At 41.6% G+C, this 16,621-nt stretch overlaps 1 protein-coding gene across 1 annotated transcript; it reads left to right on the top strand.

Moving 5' to 3' along the window:
* Positions 1 to 6,564: 6,564 nt before the first annotated feature.
* On the top strand, positions 6,565 to 14,790 carry LOC127149338 (uncharacterized). Its single transcript, XM_051084527.1, has 2 exons — positions 6,565 to 9,143; positions 14,535 to 14,790. The coding sequence occupies exons 1-2, from the start codon at positions 7,910 to 7,912 to the stop codon at positions 14,582 to 14,584; spliced, it is 1,284 nt and encodes a 427-aa protein (XP_050940484.1). The 5' UTR covers positions 6,565 to 7,909; the 3' UTR covers positions 14,585 to 14,790.
* Positions 14,791 to 16,621: the final 1,831 nt, after the last annotated feature.

A 16,621-nucleotide genomic window follows, 5' to 3' on the forward strand; every position in this document is an offset into this window, starting at 1 on the left:
AATAAGTTAAACTTGAGCACCTTTGTAAAAATATTTGCCACTTGATCTTGAGTCTTGCAATATTTTGCTATCACTTCTCCATCTTTAACCAAGTCTCTGATAAAATGATACTTGATTCTAATATGCTTGCTTCTTCAATGGAAAATTGGATTCTTTGATGCTATATATGCCAGATCCATTATCACAAAATAAAACATTTTCACTTCTTTGAGTACACTTCAATTCTTTTAACATCCACCTAAGTCATAAAAAGCTTGACATCCAGCTGTAGCTAACGAGATATATTCTGCTTCAGTGGTAGAAAGGGCAACAACAGATTGTTTCTTTGAAGTTCATGAAAAAACACCTAAACCCATACTAAAAACATAACAAGATGTACTTTTATGATCATCCACATTACCACCTCAGTCACTATCACAAAAACCAAACAAAACCAATTTTGAAACTTTCTTGTAATGAATTCCAAAATTAAGAGTGCCAAGAATGTAACAAAGAACTCTTTTACCTGCTTCCCAATGACTTCTTTTTGGGTTTGTCATAAATCTGCATAACAATCTTATAGCAAATAAAATATCAGGTCTTGTTGCTGTCAAGTACATTAAGCTTCCAACTAAACTTGGATACAAACTTGGTCGACTGCTTCTCCAATATCATCCTTGCACAATTTCAAATTTGCATCCATAGGAGTGTTGCAAGGTAAAGCATTTTCCATCCAAATTTTTTTTAGTAAATCATGAGCATACTTTTGTTGTGAAATGACAATTTCTCCTTCATTTTGATTAACTTCAATTTCGAGAAAGTAGTGGATGAGACCCATATCACTCATCTCGAATTCCTTTTACATGGAATTCTTAAAATCATCACACAAAAATTTATCATTTCCAGCAAAAAGTAAATCATAACTGTAAAGAGAAATGATAAGAAATTTGTCATACTTGTCTTCTTTGACATAGAGTGCATGCTCATACGGGCACCTTTGAAATCCCGTCTTTAGAAAAAAATAGTTGATATGATTGTACCAAGCTCGTGGAGCTTGCTTCAATTCATACAACTCGTACAATTTTTCTTCTTCTCTTTTCACATAGCCCTTGTGCAACAAATATCTCTTCCTTCAAGTGTCCATTTAAAAATGCAGATTCTACATCCATTTTATAAACTTTCCATTCTTTTTGAGCAGCTAATGACAAAATCAATCGAATGGTCTCAATTATTGTTATAGGAGCAAATATTTCTTTAAAATCCACACCATATTCCTGCTTGTAACCTTTTACAAGTCTTGCCTTGTATTTTTCAACATTAGCATCTGATTTCAACTTTGTTATGTACACCCATTTTACTCCAAGAGCTTGTTTGTTTGTCGAAATCTCCATCAACTCCCATGTTTCATTTCTTCTTATCGCATCAATTTCTTGATCTATTGCAATCTTCCATTTCTCATCTTGGATGGCTTCATCAAAAGTTACAAGATCAACACCAACAAACAATGCAAAATTAGCAAAATGACCATCATTAATTCTGTTAGTAGCATTATAAGTTTCTTGAATACTCCTTATTCTCCTTGGTGAGATTTCATCATCACTTGTGGAAAATGGCGTTGAAGATGAAGATAACTCCACCGCTTGAATTTCTGCTTGCTCTAATTCTTGAGCAATAACTTTATTCTCATCTATATTAACATGAAATGGACTTTTAACTTCATCAACGTTGTCACTCTAGTTTCATGATTCATCTTTATTGAAAATCACATCTCAGTTGATAATAATTTTCTTGACACAGGATTATACAATCGATAAGCTTTAGAATTTTTACTATAATCCATCATAATACATTTTTCAAATTTATCATTAAGCTTGCCTCTTAGCTGAATTTAAATATTAGAATAAGCTATACTCCCAAACACTCTCAAATGACAAACAGATGGTTTTTCACTACACCATGCTTCATAAGGAGTCTTACCTGGAATACTCTTTGTTGGAGCTCGATTCAGAATGTAAACAGTACATGCAACAACATCTCCCCAAAACTCGTTTGGCAGATTTTTTGCTTTTAGCATACTTCTCGCCATTTCCATGATTATTCTATTCTTTCTTTCTGTAACTTTATTTTGTTGTGGAGTCATACGAGCTGTCATTTGATGATGAGTTCCTTGCTCCTTGAAAAATTACCAAAAGCTATATATTCTCCACCATGGTAAGATCTCAAAGTTTTTTTTTATCTTACGACCAGTTTGATTTTTAGCAAAAGCGTTGAAGGATTTAAAACATACAAGTGCTTCACTCTTTTCTTTCAAAAAATAAATCCACAACTTTTTATTGAAATCATCGATGAAGGTTATGAAATATTGATTACCTCCATTTGTTGTTGTTCGCATAGGACCACACAAATCTTTATGTATCAAATTGAGAGGTTTAGAGACTCTCCAAGCTTTCCTAGTTGGAAATGAATCTTGATGATGTTTTACAAGAATACAAACTTCAAAAATATCTGTCTCATTGTTGATATTTTGCATGCCTCTCACCATATGATGTTTGCACAAATAAGATAGTGATATGAAGTTTAAGTGACCATATCGAAAATGCCAAAGCCAGGATGGATCCTTCAATATGCTACTGAAGCAAGATATTTGACCATATGTAAAGTTAAGAGGAAACATCTTATTAGCAGTCATTTTTTCCTTGACAATAAGAACACCGGTTTGATCTTTGATTACACATATATCACCTTCAAATGAAACTTTTAGACCTCGTTGAAGTAGTTGGCCAATACTCAAAAGATTATGTTTTAGATATGGAACATAGAGCACATTTGTAACTCATTTTGTGCCTTTCTTTGTCTTCACAAGAATAACACCTTGGCCTTTGACTTGCAGTTTGGTATTATCACCATTCTTCACTTCACTTTGGAAAGATTCATCCAAATTAACAAATATACTTCTATTTCTTGTCATGTGGTTTCTAGAACCACTATCAAGATACCATGTAGGCTCTACAACATCGCTTTGAACACTACATGCGAGGAATAGAATACCTTCATCATTTTTCTTCTGTTCTTTATGCATATTCATAGTGGTATTTCGATCTCAATTTTTTATTTCCCAACAATCTGCTTGGAAATGACTATACTTTCTAAAATTTAAAAATCAAATGTGAGAAAAATTACCACGACCACCTTCTTTATTTATGCCAAAGCCTCTTCATCTTTCGCTTCCTCTTCCTCGAGATAAATAAGAACTTTCTTGTGAATTTTCAAAATTTGCACCGCTTCAATTATCATAGTTTCTTCCACCTCTTCATCTTACACGACCACCACGTCTTCCACGTCTTCCACGTGAACCACCTCTAAATGAAGTTTGCATATGAAAAGCTTCCTCATGGTTAATATCAAATTGTTTTAATCTTAGCTCATGGGATTGAAGAGAACCCATCCAGCTACTTATAGACAACTTAGATAAGTCTTTCGATTCTTCAATTGCAACGACGATATGTTCAAATTTTCTTGGCATACTTCTAAGAATCTTTTCAACAAATCTTTGTTCGCCTACTTCTTCACCATTTGATCTTCAACTAAATATGGAGATGCAACAAACATTCGTTTGATCTTCAACTATTGAAAATTACAAGAATAATACAATTGAAAAATTCTTTAATAGTTTCAGTTTCTTTCATTTTAATGTAACCAAATTCACATTTGAGAGCTTGTAACCTTATCATCTTTACCTTATCTTCTCCTTGATAGGTAGATTGTAGAATATCCCCAGTTGCCTTTGCAGAAGTAGTTTTTGAAATTCTCAAAAAAATAAATTCACCAACAGTTTGATAAATGAAAAATAAAGTCTTCTTGTCTTTCTTGATTTTCTCTTAACTCAACAAGTTGTTGATTTGTGAGCTCACTCTGATTCTCAACTTCAGTGTATCCTCTTTCAACAATATCCCACAATTCTTGTGAGCCATATAACACTTTCATTTGAATACTCAATTGATTTAAATTCTTCCTGCTGAACCTTGGAAGTTGGGGTTGCAACATGTTACCATTTGAAGCCATATCTAACCGGAGCTCTAATACCACTTGTTGGAAACATAATAGGCTCTCACAATACAAATCAAGAAACAAGAGAAGAAGATTGTTCTCTTATTCACACAATTTAGAAGAAAGAAATTGAATATTATTCTTAAATTTGAATTTCTTACTTTCTTTCTTATATACAAACGAGAAACCTTACACATATTTATACTAGTAGAAAAGTACGTTAAAAGTCACCAACAACAAATATCAATACATGTGACTCTTCATATATCAATGTATTTAGTGATTAACTATTCCATGTATCTCAAGTATTCATACATGTTTAATAATGCAAATTCATGTATTAAGTTTAGACTAATTTAATTTCTGACACTTTTATGATTTAATTATTCTTTGTTGACGTATATATTTAATTACTAACTATGGAAATTTTTAAATAATCAATCCAATTCGTAAATAAAATTTTGTAGTATTGGAGTTAGATATCATATATTGAACACACTTGCCCAAACATAATAATAATTTTTTTTTGTTAGATCTTACCAAGCATCAATTCAATTGAATGTCTGTCGGGTCAATTTTGTAATACGCTGATATTACTGAAACTAAAGTTGGATTCTATTGTTCAATCGACCTAATCGATAAAATAAGCTAATATATTAAAGTATACTTGAACTCTCAAAGACAGAGCTGGTGAAGAAAATATATTGTGTATTGTAAACAAATTTATTTAAGTCGAACTAATTGGGGGCATGTAGGTTAATATTAAATTGTTGAATTAATTTAATTACTTAAAATGCTCTCTTAATTAAGTCTTATGGGAAACGAACATACAACCTACACCAATTTGCCTACTCATGATCATGGATTTACAAATTAATAATTAAGACATCATTATCTATGCCAATTTGACTATGATCCATTAATAACGACAAAATTTTTATTCTGCGAACCCAACCTTCGCATTGGTATCGACAGTCAATCCAATTAACCAAGATTTAAGGGTTATGTTTGGTTTAACTTTTAAAATATATGCTTAATTTTTCAAATAAAATATTTTTAAAACATTAAAATGCTTCTTAACTATTCAAAATACCTTCTAAAACCTTTCAAAGTTTATTTAAAATATTTTTTAGGGATTTTAAGAAATTGTATTTTAAATGTCAAAACTATAACAAAATTATATTTTGTAGCAGTATAGATCGTGATATTTCCAAATAGACATCTATCAATGTTTAACACTCTTATCTTTATAAAAAGAGTTTTAATTTAAATAAAAACGATTATCTTTTAAAATACTTTTTCCTCTAGCGTCAGTCTTAACGGAGGAATTGAAAAGTAAGGTGAAATATCTACTGTAACACCCCAATGATCTCATGTTGTTCATTTTTTTTTTTTTAAATTCAATTATTTATTTTTATTTTATTCATTTATTTGTTTATAATTAAATAATGAAACTTATGTCATCAAGATGTGAATTTTCCCCTTTTAAAATATTAAGCAAATTTCAACTTTAATTATACTTGGTAATTAAAGATTTAATTGGTATTTGGAAGTTGAGGGAAAGGAGGAATTTGGTGAAGATATTGGAGAAATTTGAGAGAGAAGGGTGAAATTTGGAATTTAACAAAGAAGAGAAAAGAAGGGAAATTATTTTATAAAAGGAAAAGAAAAGGAAAAAGAAAAGGAAAAGAAAAGGAAAAGAAAAGAGAAGAGGGAGAGAAGGGGAAACCCTAGCCGCCGCCGCCAATCTCCACCGCCGCCGCCGCCGTCGCACGCCGCCGCAAGCCAGCCATCGTAGAAGCCGCGTCGTACCGCGTCCGCCAGCCGAAGGAGCCGCGCCGCTTCGATCTGAGGCAGGTCAGCCGAAACCCGTCGCGTCCCGAAGCCGAATCCACCTCTGCGCCGAACGCGTCGCGAAGCCGAGATCCATCTCCACGTCGAAGCCGCGTCGCCAGCCATCGTCGTCTGCATCCGAGCCGCGAACGCGTCTGCAAATCCGAGCCGCGAACGCGCCTACACCCGAGCCGTATCGAAGCCGCGAACGCGCCCGCCTCCAGCCGACGAACGAACCCGAACCCGGAACCGCCCGCGCGCTCGAACCTGGAACCGCCCGCGCGCCCGAACCCGGAACCGAACCCGCGCCCGTGCCACACGTGCCTGACTCTCCCGCGTGCAAGCGCGCCGCGCCGTGTGTTCCGCGTAGCCGAGCCGCGTCCCCTCCCTGTAGCAAGCCGAGCCGCACGCGAAGTCCCCATACCGAGCCGAGCCGCGTCTGCACCAAGCCGAGCCGGTCCTGTCTCCTTCCAGTCGAGCCGCCAAGCCTGTTTTGGCTCCTTCCACCTAAATTTTTGGTAATTTCCAAATTCCCTAGCCTGCCCAGTAATTAAATGAGTTAATTTGGAAATTTAATTAATTTAATTACTTTCCTCAAGAAGCAAATTGGACCAAATAGCTGCTGCAGCTTAGGACTTCCTCAGTAGGAACTCATCTAGCAACATCTCGAGGTAAGAGATTTCTACTACTAGCCCCATGTGAGAATTTGATGTTGCATGTTCCTTCAGTGACATACGACGATGGTTGGGCTTACGATGTATGATAATATTTTATCATGATCTGACGAATGACATGGCCATACTTTGGCATAATATTATAGTAATGAGAACCCTCGAACCATATGTGACTGTATGATAAGACTGATGGACTTATGATGTATGTGACTGTATGGTAAGACTGATGGACTTATGATGTATGTGACTGTATGATAGGACTGATGGACTTACGATGTATGTGACTGTATGATAAGACTGATGGACTTATGATGTATGTGACTGTATGATAAGACTGATGGACTTATGACGTATGTGACTGTATAATGAGAACTATTAGTGACTGTTTGATGATAGCTGTAGTGGGGGATGAGATGGTGGTTATTTTCTGATGATAATTTTGATGACGTATGCATATGTATGTTGGGATTGGGGTATCTGTTAACTTCTCCTATCTGAGTCGTACCTGCATGGGTGTCCTTCGGGATCACCACCTATTTAGGACTGTTAGGCTCGACGGGGCGCCAGTCCAGCATGACTATAGATATGACTCGAGCGACTCGACGGGGTCCTCGCATCCCGACGGTCCTAAGTGTCCCCTGGACACCGAAGACCAGAGTTAAGTCCCCACGGGGCGCATGTTGCACGTGTTCGGGAGCGTGCCAGAGATTGGGTACTAGTTTCAGGACTCGATAGGAATGTTAACAGGCACCTAGTGGGACTAGTAGTGGGTCCCTTACTGAGTATTTTTATACTCATTCTCTTCGTTTTATGTTTTCAGGTAGAGGACGAGGCAAGGGCAAGGGCAAGCTGGCGAGCGACGTGAAGTGACCGTGGCGAGCCATAGGGGTTTTCCTGCTTCCGCACATGTTTTACTTTACAGTTAAATTCATGTTTCGGCTTTCTGCATGTTTACTTTGGTTATTTTTGTAGATAGGGCCCGCTTAGGGATTTTAAACTTAACTCGTATTTCTACATGTTACTTTAACTATCTTTCATAAATACATTTGCTAGATTTCCTTGCATTTATTTACACCGGATTTTATGACTTAAACACTGATCCTAGATTCAGTAACCACTTCGATTCAGCATAAAGAGTCGGGTCGTTACAGTTGGTATCAGAGCGCAGTGTTTTAGGTCCTGTAGACTGACTTATGATGTAAGTCATTTTGTTTTGATTTTTACCTCACCCTATGGCTATACGGTCCTTCGTCACTCGCCAGGTATGCCTAAAGCTTTACAAATATTAAGATTATAATGTTGCCTGATTAGATTAGACTTAGAGTGAGAATATTGAGCTCTAGTGGTGAAAAATTTGTTGGTGAATTTTAGGAAGAATGCCGCCACGTAGAGGTGCACGTCGAGGAGGTGGCAGGGGAGGCAGAGGAGCCGGTCGTGGCCAACCGGCGGAGCAACCTGCCGCGCCGCCAGTCAACCCCGACGTACCAGTCAACCCTAATGCACCGGTCACTCAGGCGGATCTCGCCGCAATGGAGCAGCGTTACCAGGCCATGCTGCAAGCTGCTCTAGCGCCGTTCCTCGCTGCTCAGCAGAACCAGGCCGCCCCTGTTCAGGACCAGCCTGTAGTCCCTCCAGCCCCTGTTCAGGACCAGCCCGTCATCCCTCCAGCCCCGGTGGAAGCTCAGCCGGTGCCAGTACAACTGTCAGCTGAGGCCAAGCACTTGAGGGATTTTAGGAAGTACAACCCGAAGACTTTCGACGGACCCTTGGACAACCCCTTTAGAGCCCAGCTGTGGTTGACATCCATAGAGACGATCTTCAGGTACATGAAGTGCCCAGAAGACCAGAAGGTGCAGTGTGCAGCTTTCTGTTTGGAGGATAGGGGGACTGCCTGGTGGGAGACTGCTGAGAGGGCGCTGGGAGGAGATGCCAGCAAGATCACATGGGAGCAGTTCAAGGAGAACTTCTATGCTAAGTTTTTCTCCGCCAATGTGAAGCACGCCAAGCTGCAAGAGTTCCTAAACTTGGAGCAAGGCGACATGACGGTGGAGCAGTACGACGCCGAGTTCGATATGCTGTCCCGCTTTGCTCCCGATATGGTAAGAGATGAGGCCGCCAGGACTGAGAGATTTGTTAATGGCCTCAGGTTAGACCTCCAGGGTTTTGTACGAGCTCTTCGACCAACCACTCATGCGGATGCTCTACGCATAGCACTGGATCTGAGCCTGCATGAGAGAGCTGGTCAATCTAAGGTTGTCGGCACAGGGTCAGCCTCGGGACAGAAGAGGAAGGCGGAGGCGCGGCCCGACGTAGTACCACAGCAGACTCCGAGGTCAGGAGGTGTCTTCCAGAGACACCGTCGGGAGCTGGCAGCAGCTGGGAGAACTTTGAGAGAGCTACCCACTTGTACTACCTGTGGGAAGGTCCATGGAGGACAATGTTTAGCTGGGAGTGGAGTCTGCTTCAGGTGCAGGCAGCCGGGGCACACTGCTGATGCGTGTCCTCGGAAACCCTTAGAGACGACGCCACGTCAGCCTTCTGCTCCCCAGCAGGGGAGAGTCTTTGCCACGAACCGGCAGGAGGCCGAGCGAGCTAGTACGGTGGTGACAGGTACGCTCCCAATCTTGGGGCATTATGCTTTGGTACTATTTGACTCGGGGTCATCGCATTCATTTATATCCTCTATTTTTGTCAAGCATGCGGGTTTAGAAGTAGAACCGTTGGGTAGTGCCTTGTCTGTCTCTACTCCTTCTGGAGAGGTCCTTTTGTCTAAGGAAAAAATAAGGGCATGTTGGGTAGAAATAGCAAACCATACCTTGAACGTAACTTTACTGGTGCTAGATATGCAAGATTTCGATGTAATTTTAGGCATGGATTGGTTGTCAACTAACCATGCAACCATAGACTGTTTTAATAAGGAAGTAGTCTTTAACCCTCCTTCCGGGGATAAGTTTAAGTTTAGAGGAGCAGGCATGGTAGGTATACCCAAGGTCATCTCAGCAATGAAGGCGAGTAAGCTACTTAGCCAGGGTACTTGGGGTATCTTGGCGAACGTAGTAGATATGGCAGAACCAGAAGTTTCCCTATCTTCCGAACCAGTAGTAAGGGAGTACCCTGACGTTTTCCCCGACGAACTCCCAGGACTTCCGCCTCCCAGGGAGGTAGACTTCGCCATTGAGTTAGAGCCCGGCACCGCCCCTATCTCTAGAGCTCCTTACAGAATGGCTCCAGCTGAGCTAAAGGAGTTGAAGGTCCAGTTACAGGAGTTGCTGGACAAAGGCTTCATCCGGCCCAGTGTATCACCTTGGGGAGCCCCAGTGTTGTTCGTGAAGAAGAAGGATGGGTCGATGCGCCTTTGCATTGACTACCGAGAATTGAACAAGGTGACAGTTAAGAACCGCTACCCCTTACCCAGAATCGAGGACCTGTTCGACCAGTTACAGGGGGCCACCGTCTTTTCCAAGATCGACCTGCGATCAGGCTATCACCAGTTGAGGATTAGGGACGGTGATATTCCCAAGACGGCCTTTCGTTCGAGGTACGGACACTACGAATTCATAGTGATGTCCTTTGGTTTAACTAATGCCCCTGCAGTGTTCATGGATTTGATGAACAGGGTGTTTAAGGACTTTCTAGACCAATTCGTCATAGTCTTCATTGACGATATCTTGATCTATTCCAAGACTGAGGCCGAACACGAAGAGCACTTGCACCAAGTCTTGGAGACCCTTCGAGCTCATAAGCTATACGCCAAGTTCTCCAAGTGTGAGTTCTGGTTAAAGAAGGTGACATTTTTAGGGCACGTGGTTTCCAGTGAGGGAGTCTCGGTGGACCCAGCTAAGGTCGAAGCGGTGACCAACTGGCCTCGACCGTCTACAGTCAGTGAGATTCGCAGTTTTCTGGGTCTGGCAGGATACTACAGGAGGTTTGTAGAAGACTTCTCACGCATAGCCAGCCCATTGACCCAGTTGACCAGGAAGGGAACCCCTTTTGTCTGGAGCCCAGCATGTGAGAGTAGTTTCCAAGAGCTTAAGCAGAAGCTAGTGACGGCACCAGTCCTGACAGTGCCGGATGGGTCGGGAAGTTTTGTGATCTATAGTGATGCCTCTAAGAAAGGACTGGGATGTGTCCTGATGCAGCGAGGTAAGGTAGTTGCGTATGCCTCACGCCAGTTGAAGAATCATGAGCAGAACTACCCTACCCACGACTTGGAGTTGGCAGCTGTAGTCTTTGCACTGAAGATATGGAGGCACTATCTGTACGGTGAGAAGATTCAGATTTACACCGACCACAAGAGCCTGAAGTATTTCTTCACTCAGAAGGAGTTGAACATGAGGCAGAGGAGGTGGCTCGAGTTGGTGAAAGACTACGACTGCGAGATCCTGTACCATCCAGGTAAAGCAAATGTAGTGGCTGACGCGCTGAGTAGGAAGGTTGCACATTCAGCAGCGCTAGTCACGAAGCAGACCCCCTTACTCAGGGATTTGGAGAGAGCCGAGATTGCAGTCTCAGTAGGTGAGGTTGCCGCACAGTTGGCTCAGTTGACAGTTCAGCCAACCTTGAGGCAAAAGATCATTGCTGCTCAGCTGAGTGATCCTTACTTGGCAGAGAAACGTCGTATGGTAGAGACGGAGCAAGGTGAAGAGTTCTCTATATCCTCTGATGATGGCCTTATGTTTGAGGGACGCCTGTGTGTGCCGGAAGACAGCGCAGTTAAGACAGAGCTTTTGACTGAGGCTCACAGTTCCCCGTTTACCATGCACCCTGGGAGTACGAAGATGTACCAGGACTTAAGGAGTGTCTATTGGTGGAGGGGCATGAAGAGGGATGTAGCAGAGTTCGTCAGTAGGTGCTTGGTGTGCCAGCAGGTGAAGGCACCTAGGCAGCATCCAGCAGGGTTGTTGCAACCCTTGAGTGTGCCAGGGTGGAAGTGGGAGAGTGTGTCGATGGACTTTATCACGGGACTGCCCAAGACCTTGAAGGGCTACACGGTGATCTGGGTTGTGGTCGACAGACTCACGAAGACAGCCCACTTCGTGCCAGGGAAATCCACGTACACTGCCAGCAAGTGGGGGCAGTTATACATGACGGAAATAGTAAGACTGCACGGAGTACCAGTATCCATCGTTTCAGACAGGGATGCCCGTTTCACTTCGAAATTTTGGCAAGGGCTCCAACTTGCATTAGGTACGAGGCTGGACTTCAGCACGGCATTCCACCCTCAGACTGATGGTCAGACAGAGAGACTGAACCAGATTTTGGAGGATATGCTGCGGGCCTGTGTGCTAGAGTTTTCAGGAAGTTGGGACTCCCACCTGCATCTAATGGAGTTCGCCTATAATAACAGTTACCAGGCTACCATTGGTATGGCTCCGTTTGAGGCTCTGTATGGCAAGTGCTGTAGATCCCCTGTCTGCTGGGGCGAGGTTGGAGAGCAGAGGATGCTAGGCCCCGAGTTAGTGCAGACTACCAATGCAGCCATACAGAAGATCCGAGCTCGTATGCTGACCGCACAGAGCAGACAGAAGAGTTACGCTGATGTACGACGTAAGGACCTCGAGTTTGAAGTGGGAGATATGGTCTTTTTGAAGGTAGCACCGATGAAGGGCGTTCTGAGGTTCGAGAAGAAGGGGAAGTTGAGTCCACGTTTCGTGGGGCCATTTGAGATACTGGAACGGATTGGCCCTGTGGCTTATCGTTTGGCCTTGCCCCCATCCCTCTCAGCAGTGCATGACGTATTCCATGTCTCCATGTTGAGGAGGTATGTCGCAGACCCGACGCACATCGTGGACTTCGAGCCCCTACAGGTCAGTGAGAACTTGAGCTACGAGGAGCAGCCTGTCGAGATCTTGGCAAGAGAGGTCAAGAAGCTTCGTAGTCGAGATATTCCACTAGTCAAAGTCCTCTGGCAGAACCATGGAGTTGAAGAGGCCACGTGGGAGAGAGAAGAGGACATAAAGGCCCAGTACCCAGAAATGTTCGAGGATTAGAGCTTTCGAGGACGAAAGCTTTCTAAGGGGGGAAGTATGTAACACCCCAATGATCTCATGTTGTTCATTTTTTTTTTTTTAAATTCAATTATTTATTTTTATTTTATTCATTTATTTGTTTATAATTAAATAATGAAACTTATGTCATCAAGATGTGAATTTTCCCCTTTTAAAATATTAAGCAAATTTCAACTTTAATTATACTTGGTAATTAAAGATTTAATTGGTATTTGGAAGTTGAGGGAAAGGAGGAATTTGGTGAAGATATTGGAGAAATTTGAGAGAGAAGGGTGAAATTTGGAATTTAACAAAGAAGAGAAAAGAAGGGAAATTATTTTATAAAAGGAAAAGAAAAGGAAAAAGAAAAGGAAAAGAAAAGGAAAAGAAAAGAGAAGAGGGAGAGAAGGGGAAACCCTAGCCGCCGCCGCCAATCTCCACCGCCGCCGCCGCCGTCGCACGCCGCCGCAAGCCAGCCATCGTAGAAGCCGCGTCGTACCGCGTCCGCCAGCCGAAGGAGCCGCGCCGCTTCGATCTGAGGCAGGTCAGCCGAAACCCGTCGCGTCCCGAAGCCGAATCCACCTCTGCGCCGAACGCGTCGCGAAGCCGAGATCCATCTCCACGTCGAAGCCGCGTCGCCAGCCATCGTCGTCTGCATCCGAGCCGCGAACGCGTCTGCAAATCCGAGCCGCGAACGCGCCTACACCCGAGCCGTATCGAAGCCGCGAACGCGCCCGCCTCCAGCCGACGAACGAACCCGAACCCGGAACCGCCCGCGCGCTCGAACCTGGAACCGCCCGCGCGCCCGAACCCGGAACCGAACCCGCGCCCGTGCCACACGTGCCTGACTCTCCCGCGTGCAAGCGCGCCGCGCCGTGTGTTCCGCGTAGCCGAGCCGCGTCCCCTCCCTGTAGCAAGCCGAGCCGCACGCGAAGTCCCCATACCGAGCCGAGCCGCGTCTGCACCAAGCCGAGCCGGTCCTGTCTCCTTCCAGTCGAGCCGCCAAGCCTGTTTTGGCTCCTTCCACCTAAATTTTTGGTAATTTCCAAATTCCCTAGCCTGCCCAGTAATTAAATGAGTTAATTTGGAAATTTAATTAATTTAATTACTTTCCTCAAGAAGCAAATTGGACCAAATAGCTGCTGCAGCTTAGGACTTCCTCAGTAGGAACTCATCTAGCAACATCTCGAGGTAAGAGATTTCTACTACTAGCCCCATGTGAGAATTTGATGTTGCATGTTCCTTCAGTGACATACGACGATGGTTGGGCTTACGATGTATGATAATATTTTATCATGATCTGACGAATGACATGGCCATACTTTGGCATAATATTATAGTAATGAGAACCCTCGAACCATATGTGACTGTATGATAAGACTGATGGACTTATGATGTATGTGACTGTATGGTAAGACTGATGGACTTATGATGTATGTGACTGTATGATAGGACTGATGGACTTACGATGTATGTGACTGTATGATAAGACTGATGGACTTATGATGTATGTGACTGTATGATAAGACTGATGGACTTATGACGTATGTGACTGTATAATGAGAACTATTAGTGACTGTTTGATGATAGCTGTAGTGGGGGATGAGATGGTGGTTATTTTCTGATGATAATTTTGATGACGTATGCATATGTATGTTGGGATTGGGGTATCTGTTAACTTCTCCTATCTGAGTCGTACCTGCATGGGTGTCCTTCGGGATCACCACCTATTTAGGACTGTTAGGCTCGACGGGGCGCCAGTCCAGCATGACTATAGATATGACTCGAGCGACTCGACGGGGTCCTCGCATCCCGACGGTCCTAAGTGTCCCCTGGACACCGAAGACCAGAGTTAAGTCCCCACGGGGCGCATGTTGCACGTGTTCGGGAGCGTGCCAGAGATTGGGTACTAGTTTCAGGACTCGATAGGAATGTTAACAGGCACCTAGTGGGACTAGTAGTGGGTCCCTTACTGAGTATTTTTATACTCATTCTCTTCGTTTTATGTTTTCAGGTAGAGGACGAGGCAAGGGCAAGGGCAAGCTGGCGAGCGACGTGAAGTGACCGTGGCGAGCCATAGGGGTTTTCCTGCTTCCGCACATGTTTTACTTTACAGTTAAATTCATGTTTCGGCTTTCTGCATGTTTACTTTGGTTATTTTTGTAGATAGGGCCCGCTTAGGGATTTTAAACTTAACTCGTATTTCTACATGTTACTTTAACTATCTTTCATAAATACATTTGCTAGATTTCCTTGCATTTATTTACACCGGATTTTATGACTTAAACACTGATCCTAGATTCAGTAACCACTTCGATTCAGCATAAAGAGTCGGGTCGTTACATCTACCATCCCTCCTTGACCTAGATTGGAAAAGAAACTTTACATGGTTATCCTCGTGTAACAATGCATGGGACTATTAAGAAATTGATTATTAAAGATGAATAGAATACATAAAACAATAATAGAGAATTGTGTTACATGTTATTTTATCAAATTAACATGTCGTGTTCACTTTAAAAATGTGTTCAGTGTTACATCCATGAAAAAAGGAATGGAAGCAGTTTAATTCATTATTAGAGAAAATAATATCAAATTAAAGATTTGAGCCACCCGATCTAGTCTTTGAAAATTTGTATAACATACTTCTTTAAGCTATATGATTAGAAACATACATAAACATAAATTTGACAAACATGAATTATAACTTAGGTTTTGAGAGCCTAGCACCTGAATACCCATGAAGGCACATCCAAGCGAGATAATAGAATTTTGCCTACACAAATGAAACTCTTGCACTTAGTCTTTTGACGAAATATCAAATAACAGATTCAAGACATTCCAACATATATATTAAGGCAACGTCTTGATGTTGTGGCCTTGTGGTTTTTCTTAAGTTGTCGTTGTAGGTAATTTGGGCATCATCTTTACTCTTCCCTGCCTTTAGTTGGTGTATCAAACATAGTTTAGAATTTTGGGTTTAGGGATTCAACTTTTGTGAGGGAACAAATTTCCCATTTGTGGAAAATTGTAACAACATGAATGCTCCTTGGCACTCAATTGTCAAGGGCCTTCATTGGCTTGAAACACAAATTGAAAACATCTTATGGAATAGCAAAAGCTCCATTTTCTCTACCATTCAGAACCTTTTTTTTCTTTTTTTCAAATTCTCAATTCTCTCACTAACAAACTCAAATTTTCTTAAATAAATTAAATCGTCTATATACTCAAATTTCAACTTGAATCATCTAATCACAAACTATCCAATTTTCCATAAATTAAATTTCAAATTTCTAAATCTCACATCTTAGCATTAATTTCAAACTTTTAACTCCTCGACATTTATTTTTAAAATGATCTTAATTCAAATAATTCAATTTTAGCTTCAATCGTTAAGATAAACCCAAATAATTTAAGATAATTAATAAATTTTTCTTAAAAATTTGGGATGTTATAATTTATACTTCTAAATCTTTCAATTATTAATCTACGTACATAGCCCACAATCTAATTATACATATTATTATTTAAATACATGTAACACAATAGTCTTATAAAATATGGTCAAAGATTGGTACGACCCAACTCTTTATACGAAGCTGAGATCATTACTACTTAAATGAAAATAAAATTCCATAAATTTAAAATAGAAAATATCAAATTTTCGTGATTAAAAACTCAAATATTCATTAAAATCATAAATAAAATAAAGTAAATAGAAATAAATCTAAAAGTAAGTTCCTTGCTCGGGCCCTATTTAGCTTTAAAAGAGTAAAATAAATAAAATTGCATAAATACTGAAATCAAAATCTAATAACATAAGGCGGAAGCAAAAGTGGTCCCCTATGATTGCCACGGTCACTTCTTGTCATTCGCCAGCTTTCCTCTGTTCTTACCTCTACTTCTGCCTGAAAAAATTAAACATAAGAGAGTGAGTATAAAAATATACTTAGTAAGGGACCCACTACTAGTCCCGCTAGGTGACTGTTAACTTCCTATTAGAGTCTCGTAAAGTGGTACCCCTAACTGGCACATTCCCAAACACGCGTAATCCATGATCCTGTAGGAACATCTCTGGTCTTCGGTGAACTCAAAGGAACA

Source organism: Cucumis melo, chromosome 5, assembly GCF_025177605.1.
Source record: "Cucumis melo cultivar AY chromosome 5, USDA_Cmelo_AY_1.0, whole genome shotgun sequence".
NCBI classification, from domain to species: Eukaryota; Viridiplantae; Streptophyta; class Magnoliopsida; order Cucurbitales; family Cucurbitaceae; genus Cucumis; species Cucumis melo.

Coding starts and splice junctions, on each gene's coding strand:
- LOC127149338 (XM_051084527.1), top strand. CDS start 7,910: ATGCCGCCACGTAGAGGTGCACGTCGAGGAGGTGGCAGGGGAGGCAGA. Junction 9,144..14,534: donor AGCTAGTACGGTGGTGACAG/GTACGCTCCCAA, acceptor TTATGTTTTCAG/GTAGAGGACGAGGCAAGGGC.